Source organism: Mastigoproctus giganteus, chromosome 9 (assembly GCF_048544385.1).
Source record: "Mastigoproctus giganteus isolate SK-2022 chromosome 9, ASM4854438v1, whole genome shotgun sequence".
Lineage (NCBI taxonomy): Eukaryota > Metazoa > Arthropoda > Arachnida > Uropygi > Thelyphonidae > Mastigoproctus > Mastigoproctus giganteus.
This window is the reverse complement of record NC_143583.1, coordinates 162,059,133-162,079,423: the sequence shown is the minus strand read 5'-3', so window position 1 is coordinate 162,079,423 and position 20,291 is coordinate 162,059,133. Positions and strand designations below refer to the sequence as shown.

At 36.6% G+C, this 20,291-nt stretch overlaps 1 protein-coding gene across 2 annotated transcripts in view; it reads left to right on the top strand.

Moving 5' to 3' along the window:
• jbug (filamin-type immunoglobulin domains fbug) overlaps positions 1–20,291 on the top strand; it is a 1,114,928-nt gene that overhangs the window by 159,533 nt on the left and 935,104 nt on the right. For both annotated transcript variants that reach the window (XM_090381438.1, XM_090381439.1), the window contains exon 7: positions 13,376–13,531. In XM_090381438.1, the coding sequence (XP_090237564.1) occupies positions 13,376–13,531 (156 nt within the window). The remainder of the gene's footprint in view (positions 1–13,375; positions 13,532–20,291) is intronic.

Below are 20,291 nucleotides of genomic sequence, written 5' to 3'. Positions count from 1 at the left end.
GTAATTACTCGTGTCACCCTTCAATCTCCCCTTTGTGAATTGGGAATACATTTGCACATCTCCAGTCCGTGGGAACCTCCCGAGTCCAAGGATGCTCTCATAATTATGGCTGAGGGTTTGCTTAGTTGCTTTGCCGCCTCCTTTAATATAACTGGATAGATCCCATCCACCCCAGGTGCCTTTCTTATGTTTAACTTCAGTAATTTCTCCTTCACTTTGCTTTCAGTTATTACAAAATCATTAATTATCCTGCTACAATTTGATAACCTTCTGCCATTTTCAAACCTTAATAATTCCTCATGTGTGAATGTAGATGCAAAATACTCATTCAGTTTGTTTGCTCTCTGAGCAGGATCATCAACACTCGAACCATCGATGTCAAGTGGACCAATCAGATTCATCCCCTTCCTTTTAGAGTTTATATAAGTAAAGAAATCCTTGCTGTTGTTCTTAGCATCTTTTGTCAAGGATTTCTCGTAATCTGCCTTTGCCTGCCTAACCTCCTTTGTGACCTGATTACTGACTAGTTTATATCTGCCATAGGCTTCTGAGTCGCTTGAAAATTTATAAGCATCCCATGCATTTTTCTTGTCTGTTACGAGTCTCATTAGTTCATTAGATGACCATTTGGTCCTAAACCTTGAACAATATTTCTTAATAGGTATGAAACATTTAGTAGCATCCACGATTAATTCCTTGAATGCTTCCCACTTAGAATTTACTGTTGGTAACATCGTCAGTTGATCCCACTGTACAGAATTTAAAAACTGTTTGAGAACACTACTCATCTTTACGGAAGCAAAAACCCTTTCCTTTACCCCTGATGGTAATTAAATCTTTAAGTAAATCCCACATCAGTACACTGTGATCACTGCCACCTAGTCGTTCCTTTATCTGCAAATTCTTAATACACGAATGATCACTGCTGATAACCAGATCAAGAGTATTACTCTCTCTGGTTGCCCCTCCAACATGCTGCTGCAGAAAACAATCATCCAATAAATCCACAGAAGTCTTATTAGTGTGTGAGTGACCAACCCACAAGTTCCAGTCAATATCTGGGAAGTTAAAATCCCCCATTATAAGACATTCCGATTTACTAGCCTACTCTATTTCTCTGTACAATTGTTCATTGTACTCGTTTGAGTCATTAGGGCTATAACACACTCCTACTCATATTTTTGCTTTCACAGTGCTTATGTCACACTAAACTGACTCAACAGTGCACTGTTCATCTATATCAACTGGATGCACTTCTTTTGATTTTATGTTTTTCTTAACAGCATAACACCTCCTCGCTTTCTATCCTGTCTATCTTTTCTGTACACATTGTACTCCCCAAATTCCAGTTCAGCATTCCTTATATCTGTGACACTACGTCTCTGCTATCCCAACAATATCCGCCTTTGATGTCTTGACCAACACTTCAAATTCATCAAATTTATTTTCTATACTTCTAGCATTGGTATACATGCAAGCATACATGCTCCTACTTCTATTCCTAGTTACCCTAACACATCCCATATACCCACCTATTTCAGGATGACTGCCATCTGTCCCTGAAACCCCCAACACCCCACCCTCCACGTCGCTACTAATTCTAATAGAAGTTGTGCAAGAATCACCTTCACCTCTGCCTATGGCTACTGTTAAACTATTAGTCCTTGTATCCCCCCAAGCTATCAGTTTTCCGACGCACCTAACACTGTCTCTCCTGTTAACAAGTACAGTCCAGGCTAAAAAAAATCTACCCCTTGAGCCTTGCACATTCTTTCCAGGGCCGAATTGATCGACAAGGCTCTCATCATATACTCCCTTCTATCGTGTCTGGGCAGAATTGAAGACACTTTCAAATTCAACCCTAATTCTCTGCTTTTGTTCAATAGTGACCTGTACTTATTAAGTAATTCTGCCGGTCTCCTACTCCTAATATCATTAGTGCCAACAGTACAACTATATCACCTTTTGTGTGCCCTTAAAAGATGATATCCGCTCTACAACGTCATCAACCTTTGCCCCTGGCAGACATACCCTGGTCCTGTTCCACCTATCCTTTTTACAAAGGATGTTTCCCCGTTTCCCTGACAATAGAGTCACCAACAACTACTAGTTCCTGTGGGACCAGTGCATTCTGCCTTGGGGGTTGCCGCTGTGTTGCGTGATGACCAAGTGCAAGCTCTGGCGTTGATTTGGGCAGCTGAGAGCCTGATGGGCCCCTCAATTTAGATCTTTCGAGGGCATCCACCCTGTCCTTCAAACTCTCATATAGGCCCATAACAACGCTGAGTTGTCGCCTGATTTTCTTACACTCCTTACATCGCGCACACACATGCACGTTGTAGTTCAGACTTCTTTCAACAGTTGGTAGCACAGATGTCCAGTACTCTGACAGGTTGCAAGTAACAACCAATTTTGTTAGTAGTGTTAATGTTCTGTCATGATTTTGCTATGGAGCAATGGGTGAATATTGAATTTTGCTATAAATTGGGAAAATTTGCAACAGAAAAGTATGAAATGTTAAAAACTGTTTATAGTGATGAAATGCCAAGTTCTACCAGTGTGTTTGAGTGATGTCAGTAGCTGAAAGACGGACATGAGGATATTTGTGATGACCCAAGAGGTGGGGTCATCACAAATATCCTCATGTAATATATGTTTTTATGTTTTTCTGTCCAAAATGAGGACAGAAATTCAAAAGTTTAGAAAATTGTGGCAAGAGATTGTCGTTTGAACTTAGAATAATGGCTGATGAGTTGAATATGAATAAAGAGATGATTCATTAAATTTTGCATAAAAATTTAGAGAAAAGGAAAGCCTCATGGATGAGCAGAAACAATGAAGGGTGTCATCATGCAAAGGCATCATCCAGACTTTTTAAGACAGTCCTAATTTTCTTGATTGAATTGTTACTGGAGATGAGTATTGGATGTTTCAATGTGATCCAGAGACTGTGTCAGCACATGCAGTGGACTTCAAAATCATCACCAAGGCCAAAAAGTTTTGTTTATATATACGATCAAGATTATGTTGATCATGTTTTTTAACAAACAGGGTGTGATTCACAGGGAATTTGTATCTGAAGGGGAGAGAGAATCAATTCTGTGTTCTATGTATATGTGCTTCAAAAGCTAGTGAATTTCCCAAGTTAGGTTGCAATTTTGATAGAAATGAAACTTGTTTATGTTAAACAACAATGCCCCAACCCATTGTGCATTTGTTGTGAAGATATTTATGATGATACATGGCATTGTACAGATCAATATTCCACCTTATTCTCTCGATCTAGCACTAGCGGAGTTTTTGACTTCCTTTTTCCCAGAATGAAAACCTCAGAGGAAAGGGATTTCAGGATGTTGAGGACATAAAGAAAACTGTAACAATCGAACTGAACGTCATCTCTTCGGATGCCTTTGCTGACTTTTCAGCAAATTTTAGAATAGTGTAATAAGTACATTCAGTCAGGTGGTGATTACTTTTAATAAAAAAAAAAAAAAAAAAAAAAAAGAAAACATTTTTGAGTTCCTTCGCCTTTTCTTTTTATTGTACCAGTCCCGTAACTTTATTGCCACCTTGTGTATATAAGAGGCTATAGTATTTGTACATTATGCTTTTGCAGTTTGCTATGGCTATGAATCCAGAATTGTTTGCTGTATTTGGGTATTATATAGGACTGAAGTAGGTGAAGCATAACATCATTTGTGGCTAGGTTTTGCAGTGCATATTTGATCAAAGCAAGTTGTGGACATTTCATTTATGCTTTTGTAGTTGCAGTTTAAAATGTTGGATATACTGTAGCTTTTAGACAGTTTAGTCTGACACCTGACTGAAAATCACACACAATGTTAGCTTCTTGGTCAGTAACAGAAATTAATTTCTGTTAAGATATACTGATTAATGCTGTTTTGCAAGCTTGCCTTTTAATTCCTTTTATGTATTTCTGGGTTTTTTGTTCATCAGGAAATTTGCAAGTAAATGATACCTTACACCAAAGCGTCTAATCTTCATCAGTAAAGTGCAAAAATTTGCACTTGTGTAAGAAATATGTTTGTTATTAGTTCATATGTCTGTTGATAAACTGAATTGCCTTAAAGAAATGGATTTTGAAATGACTTTTGTTTTGAAAGTTACAAGGAATTGTTGTAGGATGCAATAAATTATCATTTGCTTTAAATTTCCACATAATGATCCTATTTTTAATAACATTTGGGAATTTCTAAAAAACACATGGCAACAAACAAACAATGTCAAATGGCCTAATATACTTGTAGAAAAAAGATATACTGTATATATGGTTTAGTGACTTCTTACTTTGCTTGTATATATGGCATAAACCAGGGGTGGCCAACGAGTCGATCGCGGATTTAATTTTGGTCGATCACGAGGAATTTTAAATATACAGTCATCCCTCGATTTGTGCACCTTGTGCAAAGAAATTTTTGAGATGGTAGATCGCGGCACATTTTGAAGGAAAAAAGTAGATCACATCAGAAATTAAGTTGGCCACTCCTGGTATATACGTATGCCACATATACAAGTGAAGATATATACAAAAGATATACATACCATATATGTTTTGTGTCGTTTTTGTGCCACAAAAAATCAAACCAAATCATATATGTATGGTATATCTTTTGTATATATGTTTTGGTGACTTCTTCACTTTTGTGTAATGCCCGCAGTGAGTGAGCTTTTAAATGTTTCTCGATTATACTTTGATCAGCTATTAGTTTACATTTATGCCAAATTAAATACAAGCCTCTAGTCTTAGATGTTGAATAACTGAAAAATGGTTTTTGCACTTTATACATTGCACAGCATCAATTTTATTTTTAGTACTTGTTCTCTTTTTATCTCTGGTTACTTTAATTAGTCACCCAATGGTTTAATGCTCAAAACAAAACTTCCCAGAAAACCTTCCACACGCCACTTTTAGCTTCTATTCTTTTGTTGAAAGATGTCTGCCACCTCCTATTTTCTCTTTAAGGTTGATGTTCATTATGAGAGTGCCCTTCCAATTTTAATTTAATGAACAACATAAACAAACACTATATTTATAGAAGTTATTTGGATAGATCTCTGGTTATCCTAATAGATCTTTGGTTATCCTAATTTGTCAACTAATGATTTAATACAAACCCCCGAAAACAAATCTTACAACTGTTCTTTTTTTGGCACAGTTCATTGCACCAATAAACAGTCCAATCAAGCTCCATAATTTCAGGGCACCTCCATAGCCAGGTGGGCAGGAGCAGCAGTGTGTAGCACACGCTTCTTGATTAGACCAGGGTTTGAGCCCGTGACCACCAAATACAGAGGATGCGCAAAGGTCAGGGAATGACCACCACATATCCCTGGAGCAATATGGCCTTAGTTGCTAATTCTCCTAAAAACCAAATAACAAACAAACAAACTATAATTTCAGAAAACAAATGCCATTGAAAGTACTGAACTGTTTTTTACTCTTTATGCACCAACAGTTTTTATTGAATGAACAAAATTGCGCTTTCCACATTTCAGTTTTATTCAGAAAACAGATGCCCTGCAAATTGCCATTAATTTCTTGGAGTAAAATACTATAAAAATAAAGTTTTTATCATGAAAGAAGAAGAATGTCCAAATAAAGAAGTTGTCTTATGGACAAACCCTGCAAGTTTCAGTTATATATTCACATGAATAAACTAAAGAGCATTAGTCAAATGTCTGTGATGGGCTTAGTACAATGGCAAACAGCACCGTTTCTTTGAGGATGAGAGGGAGGTAAACTGGAATTTTAAAGCAAAGGATGCTACAGAATCAATGCCCTTTTGATACGTATTGAAAATTAGTACTGGTAGTGATTAAATGATGCAAGGAAGCAGCTAAGGCAGCATCAGCCAAAAAAAAAACAAAAAAACAAAAAAAACCACCCCACTCCACCCACACCATCTGTCCATCCTGTTCCTAATGATTTGTCCAGTCATTTCTTAAATTTATTCAACTACTTCTACAACACTAGATGGAAATTTGTTCAACCATCAGTTACTCTCTGACTGAAAGCAGTTTTCAAACATATCCCGCAACCATCCTTTTCAATTTAAATTTATGTCCCCTTATGTGTATTGTCCAAAGAGTACAATGCCATCAGCATTTATTTTATTCAATCCACTTAAAGCAATAAACATTTCAATCACTTCTCTGAACTGGTGCCTATTTTCTAGATGCTGCAGTTTTCAGATCTTAAATCTTGTAAGAGTACTCTTGTGTGCCACTGACTAATTTTGTTGCCCATTTCTAATCTATATCCCTCCCAAAATGAAGTTTCCAGTCCTGTTGCAGTACTCAAGGTTTGGCTTAACTACTACCTTATATGATAGGATAACCATTTTCTTGTCCTTGTTGGAAAATTTCTGTGTGTGTGTGTGTGTGTGTGTGTGTGTGTGTGTGTGTGTGTGTGTGTGTGTGTGTGTGTGTACATATATATTGTAATAAATATAAAATAATGCAAAAGCACTGTATTCATAACATCACCATAGATAGGTGCATTATGGCCTTGTGCCGTAAAGCCCATAAACAAACTGTATCCATAAACTTCTCTGATCCCACTGTTTCCATCTTGCAGTTTAATTAAAATTATTTGATTAATATAATTTCAGCCATCTCAAACTCATCCTGAGTCTGAACATTATCGTTTTTGCTTGGCCCAGCTTTTACAGACTTCTGTCCACCACCCTGCATTCTGATGAACTTTTATATCTCTTGCTCTTTCCCCAGTATGTGAATTGAGTGGTGGAAAGAGTGGTGCAAGGAGCCATTAAAAAACTTTTAATGGATCTAAAGCAATGGTTCTTTTCTCTTGTTCAAAACACATTCAGAACTTCACTTGGAAAATAAAGCAAACCCTGTTGTTCTGATGTTCATTTCCTAGGTGAAGTATATGACTAAACTTATGTGCCCTGAATACAACCTCGATGGGAATTGAAACCCAGACCTCTCCAAACAACCAGTAGTTGCAATGTATTACACCAGGTAAGTGTAATACATTGCAACTACTTGCATCACAGAGGACTTGCATCCAGTACTTAGCCTAGAAGGACAAATCATTCCAGTAAAACCAGCAGTCAAATTCCTAGGATTAGGTCCTCTGTGAAGTATAGTGGTTTTGCCACTTGTCACCCCTTTGCAGAAATCTTAATTTGAGTTTTGCTATAGACCAGAAGAATTTTTAATCTGAATGAAGACTAAAAATTCAACTCTAGTCCTGAATGAAGACTAAAAATTCAACTCTAGTCCTCTTCATTCAGGACTAGAGTTGATCTCAGGCAGAGGGAAGAAAGTTCCCCTGTGAGTTATTTGGGTTTTCAGCATGAACAACATACAAATTTGTCTGAACACATTATTATTAATATCTTTATTGCAAAAAGAAACAGAAATAAGGTTTTACCTCAAGGAGTGAAGAAATACCCAAAACAGCAACAGTGCTAGGGGTTTTGTGTAATACAAAAGTTAACACGATTAGTTACAAACAAGTTATTTACAGAGGATATGTAAATAACCTCTGTATCGTCTCCAAGTTTGCAGACGATACGAAGGTTGGCAGAGTTGTTAAGGACACTAATGACAGTATGCTGCTGCTGCAACAGGATCTAGAAAATTTGAGCAGATGGGCTGAGAGGTGGCAAATGAAGTTTAACATTGACAAAGGTAAAGTACTACATATGAGAAGCAGTAACCCCAGAGTAACATATCAACTCTGTGGTACTACACTGACAGTGGTAGAGAACGAAAAGGACCTGGGGATAATTACGCAGGCAGATATGAAGTTTTCTGAGCAGTGCAGATGGTCTCCAAGAGTAGCTCATGGTGTCTTGTCAATGATTTACAGGAATTTTTCTACCAGGGATAAGGAGGTCATTATCCCCTTGTATAAGGCAATGGTCAGGCCACACCTTGAGTACTGTATAAGGTCTGGAGGCCTCATTTTAAGAAGGATGTAGAGCTGTTGGAAAGAGTACAGAGAAGGGCAACAAGATTAGTGAATGGAATAAAGGGTTGCTCTTACAAAGAAAGGCTTAAGTTTTGCAAATTACAGTGTCTGGAGACTAGGCACCTGCGAGATGATCTGATTGAGGTGTATAAAGCCTTGAATGGTTCGAGCATGCTCAGTGCTGATGGGATTCTTCCGCTTGCTCAGAATAATCACCTGAGAGGGCATAAATTCAAATTGAGGAAAGACAGATGTAGTATAGATGTGTGGAAGTTTGCCTTTAGCCAGCGGGTAGTTGCTTTGTGGAAGACTTCCATCCTTTGTTGTGGAAGTTAATAGCCTAAATTAATTTAAGACTGAGCTGGACAGGTATGCATCATATGCCTCTACTAATGCTAATGTATTTACAGGGTTTTTTTTTTTTTTATACAACCCTGTTTGTTGAGCATGAAATTATCATGCTTGCTAGGTTTGACAGAGTATCCTGGTCTATGTGGGAACACAGCTCATAGTATCACATTGACAGTCACTCAGCTGAAGATGAGTACTGTTCCCTGACATGTCTTCTATAGGATTTGTCTTCAATGAACTCAAGGTCTGCATCTATCGCCTGAACATTTTGGAGCTTATCCATGGGCAGGAACCTGTCAACTTTTTCTAAAGCATCGAAGCCAGACTGAAGAGGAGGGAGAGCACTTAGTTTTTTAGGAAGGATTCTCCAATTACACATGTGCCAAAAACTTGTTATTTTTATCGTTGTGAGTAAACTGAGTGCGAAGATCTATTCTGAAACTTTTCTGAAGGTTAGTAGTTTTGTTATTTCTGAAATGTGTATATGAGTGGAAGTTTATGCTTGAAAAAGATCCAATGAAGTAGCCAGTACTCATCAGATGAGATGGTTTTTAATGTGGTTTTCATTGATAATGCCCAGATTTCAGATCCATAGGTGATGATTGGCTAAAGAAACCGGTATATGTATTGAAGCATGCTCTCACACTTGGTGACATGAAGACGTTGTTTCTGAAATGTGTGTGTGTGTGTGTGTGTGTGTGGGGGTGGAAGTTTATGCTTGAAGAGGATCCAACGAAGTAGCCAGTACTCATCAGATGAGATGGTTTTTAGCATGGTTTTCATTGTCAATGTAAAATTTCAGATCCATAGGTGATGACTGGCTGAATAAACCGGTATATGTATTGAAGCATGCTCTAACACTTGGTGACATGGAGGAGGTGTTGTTTGGCAAGCTAGTTAGAGCTACAGATCTGGTTGTGGCCATCTGCAACATCGTGTTTATAGTTGAGTTTATAGTCAAAGATGACCCTGAGATTGCGCTACTTGGTTACTGCAATGATGGGTGTTCCATGGATTTCAGGTTTAGCTGAATTGGATGTGATTTTAGTGAGAACACCATTTGTGCAGATTTATTTGGATTTATCTTTAGAGTGAGAACTGTGCTAGGTATGTAATTAGATTCTTTATTCTGTGTATGATAGTTCTGGTAGCAGTATTAGGTCTGTCTGTGTCGCAGATCTAGGGCATTGTTGAGGCCATTTCTGGCTGGCTGTCAAAGGTGAGAGTGTCTGTCTGTTATGTAGATTAGGTCTGACAGGTTTGTGCTTCTAGTAGGGGGCATAATTCTGAAGAGTCAGATCTACTGCAGCTAAATTGGAGGATAACCTGCAAAGACTATGTTGGCCAGAGCTAATTTTGAAATCTCCACACACATATCAGTAATGATGATTTGGGATGGCATTAATTAATGATCCAATTGGAGACCTCTTGTATAGTGCTCTTAATTGAGGGTGGGGGATGTAGATGCATACATAGTCTGTTGCCTTGTATGTTGAGTGAGACATGCATCTTCAAACAGGTCCATTTTCAGAGTAGCTGAGCTAGTCATTGTAAATTTGTGTGTTGTAGAGAATGCCTATGCCACCTGTTCTCTACTCTCTGAATGCAAAAATACCAGAGAAACAAGAAGGTTGAGACAATGCAAGGGCCTGTTCATTGGAGAACAGCTGGGCGTCTTTAATGCATATCAATTCATACAAATGTGACAGGAGATGGATTTCCGATGTCTGAAGCTTATTTCTCAGGATTCTAGCATTTTGGTATTGTATTGTGCATATCTTAGAAGTTTTGATATATTTCCTAGTTGGAGCTCTAGTGGCCTTCATGTATCATCTATGTTTTGTTCTGGAAATAAGACTCACTTCTATCTTTACATGTCCCTAGGGAGTTCGTGGGAAGTTATGTCGCCAGCTAGTCTGTGAGACTGTTCGAACTTTGTGAAAGGTTCAGTTTGGTTTTACCCAAATGTTTCTCCCTGTTATATAACTTGATGGTGGGTGGTCTGAGTCAGCTTTTCCTTTCCCTAGTTATGGTTTTATACTGTTCTGGATGCTGCCTCCTGGTGGAGGAATGCTTGGAAGAGTAGAAATGTGTGAAACAGAAAACTGTCAGTGCCAGAGATTTAAAGGTGTGTGGATTGTGTATATGTATAGGGTTGTGTACCATTGTTCCTCTGGTCATTTAGCTGCTGGGCCCCTAATGGGACTCAATGTTGCCCACACTCTGTCCTGTGGAGGCAGACCAGGTACACCAGTATTATAGTTATTTACTCTGGCAGGTCCTGCCACCTAATTTCCTGAGATTTCTGTGGCTGGGACTTTAAAACAAAAAAACAAAAAAAAAAAAAAAAAAAAAAAAACCCCTGCTATAGATAGGGGTCAGCCAAAGGAGTACTAGTTATGTGATTTGATGTTATTAAATTTTTGGGTGTAGGCAATTTAGAGATGATTCAGACGCTAAGCAGCTGTAAGTTACAAGAGAGGGGGGAAAGACAGAGATACGGGGGTCTATAGAGAAGATGAGCCCCAAATCAGTGGAGCAGGCCCATGCCCCACCAGAGGGAAAATAGTGTAGTTGTTTTGTGGAGAGTCTAGTAACTTCTGCATCTATACCTAAATCTTTATTCAAATAAGGCCTCACTGTTTTTCTGTGGAGCAAACTGGGAGATGAATATATATTGATCTTTTATGTGATAAGATTTTCAGTGGAATTGCATGGATTTTCTATTAGTTGGTAGTCTCGACTGTGGGCTTCATATTGTAGTTGAGCTGTACTGGTGTGGTTTCTGGACTTTTTATGCATTTTTTCTTACTTTAAATTAATGGTGTTGTTGTGTTAGGATATTTTTGAGGACCTGGCTAGGTTGTTCCTTCTATGAGGTGGTGAGACAGGATTTTAGGATGTTTTGCTGTGGGGAGGATACTTTGGAATCTGTGTTGGTTGATAGGGTGCATCCGGTGCCTTAGAGAGTGGAATGTGCATGCTGGAAATTGGTTTGGCCTCTTCTTCCTTAGGGGGTGCTCAGCTGGATCTGTAGCCTAGGGCGTTCCCTCAAGATGTCCGGATGGTCGAAAGACTAGATTTGAGAACATCTGCATATGTAGCACGTCTGCTGAATTCTGAGTCTTGGACGGATAAACTTATGTTCCTGAGATTGTAAAGTATGTGTGGTACTGTCCCACTGTGATTTATCTGAGGAGAGGAGGTCAGATGCTGTTTTAGATGAGTTTAGATGCTGTTTCCCTAGGGGGGGAGATCTATGATTGCATGATAACTCTTATTCGCTGCATTCAGTTGTTGCTGATGCTCCTTAAAACCAACTACCTAGGATTTATGTTGGATAACAAATTCACATTTTTGGCACATATTAAGCATATATGTGTCAGCTGTATAAATAAACTCAACACCTTATTTGGAATGAATAAGGTCCAGTCTGGTCCATTCAAAATTGGGCTGTGGAGTACTTATGTGTGATTCTTCAGGGAGTCTTGGTCTCAATTGGTTTAGACCCAGTTCATCACGGTATTGTGCAGATAGCTTCAGGGGTTTCTTTGTATCTACAAATCAAATGAATCACCATTATGTAGCTGAGTGGTCCATGCAGGAGTACAATAGTACATGTGTTTGAATTGCCTATTGTTTGAGTATATGTGATTGCTTAAATAGTTTTCTTGGGGTCTCCCTGTTTTTTAAAATTGCTCTGACCCTAATCTAGCTGTCCTGTAGTAAATAGAAAATTTATTAGCCAATGACAGCAGTTATCCATAAATTATGCTTACCAAATGAGATCAATACCCAGTCACCCAGTTTCGACAAATTTATTCATAACACAACATCTATCAATCCCATTCAGATGGTTCTTTGGGTCTAAGACTCCAAGAGATATTAACAATGAATAATGTAGATGTAAACAAAGTAGCTCTGTGGCTAAATCTTTCCTCATGACCATGGAATGTGTTATGTTCTTGTGATCTACCCTTCCAAAAATGGAGGGCGGAAGAAGTGGCATTTTTCATGCACAGTTTTCAACGAATACATGCAGTATAATAAGACAAATATGCAATTTATCCCTGTGCTGATCACCCAAAATCAAAAGCTAATATAAGAGAAGCAATTTTTTAAGATAATACTTTTATACAGCAACTTCCCTTGGTGTAAAATGTGTATACTGTAGAAAAACAACCAAAAAAATTTCCTGTGTACTACCATCTCCGAACTAGGCATCTGCAAAAAATCATAGTTTACAGAATTCATTAAGCATGTTGAATGTGGTACAGGAACAAAACCGTGTCCCATTTTAGTCCTCTGGCAGATCTAGTGTATCTTAAAGGTGCCATTTCTCGATAATGACAGAGATTGATGTTTTCATACAACTTCCTGAAATAGTGGCAGATATTCGGAAAAAACAAGCAATAAATAAGCTATGTGAAATGAAAACAAATAATTGAACAATAGCAGTCAAGCATGAGACATTCCCTCTTTGAGGAACTAGTCCATTTCAGATTGTGGATGAGATATATGAATGTATCACATTACAAAATTGATTACAGAGTTCTAATGAAATATGTGAATTTTGCAATGAAGGTGTTTATTGCTTAATAGTTTTGGTACAAACAGTACAAGCATATCCCTTTTAGAATGTCCAATCTATGAAAGAGAATGAAAAACCTTGTACAGAAAGTATGAATCATTTACCATCAGAGAAATGGTATGAGACAAACAATATAACTAATGAATTATACTTATCGAGGAACAACTGGTATCGTATTGTTTAAAGACCCCCCCCCCCGCACCCCGAAGAATGCATCATGAACTAGTAAAATTAATGACTCTAATCCACAGCAAAAAAGAATAAATACTGGCATGCTTCCAACCACTGGGTATAAGTGCACTATGGCCTCAGTTATTGATGTGTGATTAAATCTCCTAACAAACAACCAATCTTTACTATAGGTAAAGATTGGTTGCAGATATTTTGGTATAAGATTTTTCTTTATATATATATAAAAAAAAAAAGAAAAAAAAAGAGCAACATAAAAAATCAGATTTTTAATTCTTTAGGCTCACTTTAGGATAAATGTTTTAGACAGCAGCGTTGAACTAAAATTGATAAAGGTTGAAGTCAGAGGGCCATCAGGGAAATTGGATTGTCGGCTTAGTTTTCACAAAAATGCAGGAACTGGAACTTTTGTCCCGAAAGAAGCAGGCATGCATGAGGTATGTGTAATAACTTCACTTTATACTTCTGTGTTGTTAAACTTTTTGCCTTAAATACAGTGCAAAATTTTTGCTTTGTTATAATGTTGTTAGTTTGAACCAGATTCTAGTTAGGTTTTTTTTTTTTTTTTTTTTTCAATAATAATAATAAAAAAAAAAAAAAAAGTTCTTAAACAGAGAAAGTGAAATTTTCTTGTAGCACCACAAATCAATATTTCTTTCTATTATTGTTATTGTTGTTTCTATATTGTTCCTATATCATTTATATATTGTTATATTGTATTATGATATAGTTTAGGGCTAAAGCCTCAGGTTATGTAAAGAGTTAACTAATGTACAAGTTAGTGTAATTGCATCATTTCAGTACATAGCCAACTACTAAATTGGCATCATTAAGTATATCTCATATTGTGAATACCTTCACAATGAGTTGCCACGATATTGCACTACCTCAAATAAGTAACACTTTACCATAGGAGAAGACTATTGTTAATTATTCTCAGTGGATACCATCACCCATACGGCACTGTTTCGGAGCTTATTGGCTTCTCATCAGTGGGTGGACAGGTATCCTGGTGTTGCAATGATGACAACCCAGTTGCAAAGTATAAATCCACACTATGAGAGATGCCTGATGGTGTGGAGTAATTTAGATTACGATATAGTTTGTATGCAATTGCACTAACTTGTACATTAGTTAACTCTACATAACCTGAGGCTTTAGCCCTAAACTATATCGTAATCTAAATTACTCCACACCATCAGGCATCTCTCATATTGTGGATTTATATTTTGCAACTGGGTTGTCATCAATGCAACACCAGGATACCTGCCCACCCACTGATGAGGAGCCAGTAAGCTCCAGAATGGTGACTTATGGGTGATGGTATCCGTTGAGAATAAGTAACAATAGTTTTCTGCTGTGGTGAAGTATTACTTATTCAAGGTAGTGCAATATCATGACAACTGTTTGTGAAGGTATTCACAATATGAGATATACTTAATGATGCCAATTTATAACTACTTAAACAGTTGGTTGGCTTTGTGATGAAATGATGCAATTGCACTAACTTGTATATTTGTTATATTGTATATAAAAGGAAGTTTCTAAATATCTAGAACTGTCAGTCCTGTGCTGTCTGCATGCTCTCAAAAACAGAAAGTTTCCCTATGCCCTTGACTAAGGAAAAGGAAAACTGCTGGGAAACTACTCATAGAAGGCAATGTTTTAGAAATAGTTTTTAGATCATTTCCATTATAAAAATACTGCTAACATTTTTGTCAATAGTCTCTTTTTGCTTGGCACAGAGTGACCGATTATGGCTCGATTGAATGTATCAATTTCCTTTTCTTTGAGTTTCATAACAGGTATGAAACTCAAAGATACTTTAATTGTTTATGATACCCTGTTGTAGTATTAAGAGAAAGCACAACAGAAAACACCCCTTTCAGAGAAATCCTTTTATTTTAAAGGGAACTTGCTTTTGGCAAGCTGAAACTGGATTGGTGTTTGAATATAATGTTGACCAGTCAACCATTGGTGATATAAAAAAGAAAAAAAAAAAAGAGTTTATTTTAATGCTTAAACTTGGTGAATATCCTTTAGTGGAATCTGGCTTATATACCTTGTTTCTTCAAGAATGATTGCATAATATTGCATCTGATATTCTGAAAATTTTACAAGAAGCCAGAATATTTTATTTACAAATTTCAAAAAATGATTATTTCAAGGCTAGTAATGGGTACTGTGGAATGAATTTGGTATTTGTCTGTAAGCAGTGAAAAACTTTCTAGTAATATCATTGCTATAGAGCTTTTGTCTGTGTAAGTTTATTCAAAAGATCACAGAATTAGGTTTTTGAATTTTGAACAAATTTAAAATTGTGATGACAGCACTTATTTTAGAATTTTACCAAAGAAAACTTCAGTTCATTTTGTTGCAAATGCAGCAAAAAAAAAAGTGGTTCTGATTACTTGTTCAGATTCTTCTGGAAGCTACAAATTGCATTTATTGGTGATAATAAGATCATAAAAATCACTGGAGATTGAAGCCAAGAACATAGGAATCAATACTATGGGTGGGGGGGGTCAAAAATTTATATTCACCCACAAGTAGTTGTAGTAGAAAGATGGATTTTTCCCCCCCTCTGATACCTTGAAATCTCTAGCAACCACAAATTTTGGTTTCGATCTGACAGTCCTTTTTTTTTTTTTTCCCCTTTTCTTTGTAGCACTAAATGAAGTGAAGTGTTACAGTGGATAAAGTGGAATACGGGGCATTGAAAACACCCAAAACAAGAAGAAATGGTTGCTAAATGCTGTTTATGGAGAATACTGCCTAGGTTACACTGTTGTGCATTGCTATAAACAGTTCAAATGTGCAAGAACCACAGCACATGATGAAGAAATCTGCAGATGCCCAGCAACTGCTATAACAGAAGAAAGTGTTGCAAATAATGAGGCATTAATCCTGAAAGATCGCTGTATTAGTGTCAAAGAACTAGCTCAGAGATCCAAACTAGTTTAGGGTCTGTGGAGAATATCATCCATCAACTGTTGCATATGAGTAAAGTGTCTGTTAGATGGGCTCCCAGACTTTGATCACTTACCAGAAAAAGGAAAGGGCACAATGTGCACATGAAATGTTATCGGTGTGCCAGGAAAAACTGAAATATTGCCGCATCCTGCTTATTCCCTGACCTTACACCCTCAGATTTCTTCTTCTTTTCTACCCTGAAGTCTTTTCTTTGTGGAAAACACCTTGCTGATGATGATTAGGTGATTTCTGTTGCTGAGTTGAGGATTGAAGGACAGTCAGAGGACTTATACAAAACTGGTTTACGGAAATGTATTGAGAGGTGACAAAAATGGTTTTGTTATCTCTCAATTTTGCCACCTCTTAATACGAAAAGAAATTACGTGCTTTTTTTTCTTTCCTTGGGAAATTCATTTTGTACTCTGTTCCATATAATAGTTTGAAGTCTTGTCAGAGGAAACTGTACTGAAAAGAAAAAAAAAAATCATAAAATGAGTAGAAATATGAAGATACTAATGTTGGAAACAGGACGACACATAGAAATATTTGGACTTTTATGGTGTTAAAGTTGCTACAAAAGGATTATTTTTTTCTTACGAAGCAATCCATTTGCATCCTGAATGGCAGACATCGATTATTTTCTCTTAATCTGAAATGCACGTCCTCGACAGCTTCTGTGCAATCAAGCCCACACAACTGCTCAAATTTCTGAGAGTCCTATCATGGGATGAAGATCAGAAGCTCAGTGATAAACATGAACTTTAAAATAATATGGTTTTACACCAGGTATATTGAGCAAGTTTTGCAGCCATTGAAGTAAATGAAATTGCACTATTTTAAGTTCAGTGTTTTCTCTGAAATTTTTTTAATGTAGAGAGCTTAGAATTGATTTGATATTAGTTCACAAAGAAATTATGAAAATGCTCATCTGAATTCCAATTGTAATTTGCCTTTGTGACAACAACTGTTGCATTTTTTTTTATCCCCGTCCTCTCAGAATTCATAAATTGTCATTACTAGACTGCAGTCTTGTTCAATTTTTGGCAGGCTTCTTAACTGAATTTCTGTTTACTTAATTCTGTTTGATTAGAATTTTGGCTGCATTCACTTTTCTTAAATAAAATATAAATGCTCAAGGCATTTATAAAACCACCACCCAGATGGCACAGTTTCAAGGCTTGTTGGCCTATGGTCAGGTACCCTGGTGTTGCAGTCATGCCAACCCATTTGGGAAGTTATTTCCATAATATGAGATGTGCCAAAAGGTGTGCAAAAGATAAATACTTAAATAAAATATAAATGCTCAAGGCATAATATATTATGAGTTTAAAATACACTATAAAATATTGGGGTAAATACACCATAGTGAACTCATAATGAAAAACTACATAACTAGTGTAAAGGCATCGATTTGTTTGATTGTATATCATATCGTGACTACTTCCGCAATGAGTTACCATGTATTGAACTAGTGTAAAGGCATCGATTTGTTTGATTGTATATCATATCGTGACTACTTCCACAATGAGTTACCATGTATTGCACTACCTTATATAAGTAACGCTTCACTAATAGAGAAGACTTGAGCATTTATTTATTTTATTTAAGCATTTATTTATTTTATTTAAGCATTTATTTATTTTATTTAAGCATTTATTTATTTTATTTAAGCATTTATTTATTTTATTTTTCTTCCACACCTCTCAAAACATTGTGCAAATCAGACACATTAACAAACTGAACACATTATCGTGGGTATCAAGACAGGTTTATATGAATTCAAACACATTCTAGTGAGCTTTTGACTAAGTGCATATGAGTTCGTTGACCCCCCCCCACCACATGCGTACAGTGTGCTAACTAACAACAGAAAGCTTCAGTTAGTTCTCGAATACCCCCTTGTCCAATGTGCAACATACCTATATATTAACAGGTTACAAATCTTTCCTAAACTACAAAAATTAAATTAATGGAACGATTAAATGCCACTTCGGAAAACAAATGACAATGATGAAACAAAATTACGACTGCACAACATCACTTCAAAACCAGCCCTATTCTATAGCTGTGAGACTTGGGTCATAAATAAGAAAGATGCACACAAACTAGAAGCAGCACAAATGAGATTTTTAAGACCATTATTAGGCTTTACAAGACTAGACTAGACCACCAAAGAAATTTAGATATCCGTGAGAAATTAAAAGTAGATAACATAGTAAATGACATAAAACGGTATCAGGAAAAATGGATCAGCCACATAGAAAGAATGAACCCAGACCAGATCTCAAAATTAGCCTTTAACTACAAACCTAAAGGCAAGAGAGATGTTGGTCGACTAAGACAACGATGGCGAGATCAAGACCACCTCCAAGAGCTACAACGGAACAGGTCTTAAAAGTCCTAAGCCAGACAAAGTTCATGATGATGATGACAAATCTTTCCTCGTATATGCTATCGCAGGACCAGATTTCAATTTTATCCAAAGGATTAAATTATAATTTATGACCTTGCAAGCTACCTAAAAAACAGTTTGTAATAGATATTGAATTGACACTTCGTAAGTTCCACAAAAAGATTTATTTATTCAACAAGTTAACCAAGTGGTGTATAACATAAAAGACTTGCGACTTTCTAAATTGATTTTTTTTTTATGTGAACCCCAAACACGAGAGGTATTAGAACCTATAGTACTTAGTACCGTGCTTGGGTTAAACATAAAAGTTAAGCATAAAAGTTAAGCATAAAAGTTAAACATAAAAGATTAGACATAAAAGTTCAGCTTTCCCTGAACTTTGGGAAAATAAAGACATTCAGATAAAGGAGATACACTTGTAATACTCGATAAAAACTGATTATTAAATTAGATTCAATTATATCAGATAACTGCACTTATCTTAAAGTAGACCTGGTACTATTTACCAATTTGGTCAATCAGTACAATAAAATGTTAACCATATTTCAAAAAAATGACTACATTATCATGTCTCAGTTAAAGGAATTGAAGGCCAGAACATACAACATTCCTGCACTTTTCGGTCAAGTAAAACTGCATAAAAACAGATTTCCTATTTGGCCCATTGTTTCCTACAGAAACTTTGCATTTTTATCCTTAGCCACACATGTATATACAGGCAACCCCCATATAACACGGTAATTCTACAACATGGTTTCGCTCTAACATGATTGATAAATTGTGGCAATCCTCGCACAACGTGGTACTTATATAACACGGTTAGAGAATTTTGGTAAACCTTGCATAACAGGGTGTGTTTCAGCTGTTGTGCAGGGAAAACCCCGCAATTATGTTGGATTTAATTTTTCAACATTTCCACTCTTTTTGAATCGTTAGTCAAAACAAAAAAAAAAATTTCTGAAAAATCCCTGTATTTTATTTTCTTGGGAAATTCCCAAGTTACGTTCAGTGTTATTGAATTTGTGCTTGTTGAACTTGTAGAAAAATCTAGATTTCAAAGTTTTATTACTATTGGATATCACACCAGGCCAACCAAAAGATTTAAATCATCCAAACGTTGAAGTTATGTTCCTACTGCTACAGTTCTACTGGGTTAATACAACTTCTTTCGTTCAGCCTTTAGATAAAGGCATTATATCCACCTTTAAAACCCATTACATCAGAAAATCGTTACAATGGATTTTGGAAAAAAAATTGATTCCAAATCTATTGAAGTAATTGAGGCATGGAAACATTTCTCAATTGTGGAGTGTATCAAAATCGTAGCTTTATCACTGAAAGAAGTAAAACCATCAACATTAAATGCGTGTGAAAAAAATGTATGGCCAGAGTCAGTTCATTCAGGAAATATGGTTGAACTGGCAGAAAAGGAAATCAGTGCGATAGTAGAACTTGCTACATTGGTAAGATGGGATGGTTTTGATGATATGACTACTGAAGCCCTCATGGGTAGCACAGTTGATAGAATTGCCCTCCTCCCCACACTGGCTGGAAAAGACCTGAGTTTGAATTTCATCGATGAAGGGAGGAAGGTTTATAAGTCTTTCTCACAATGTGGCTGAGTTAGTCTGGCTTGGCCGAGGGTATCAAGTTTTTTTCTCCCAGAAACTCTGGTTTTTCATCCAGCAAAACCAAAAGTCGACTTCAGGACACATGCAATTTATCAATGATATACATAGAGTAACAAGGCCTTAGTCGCCGATGCTCCTAAAAAAATAAAAAAAGATATGATTACTGAAGCTGTTCAAAAG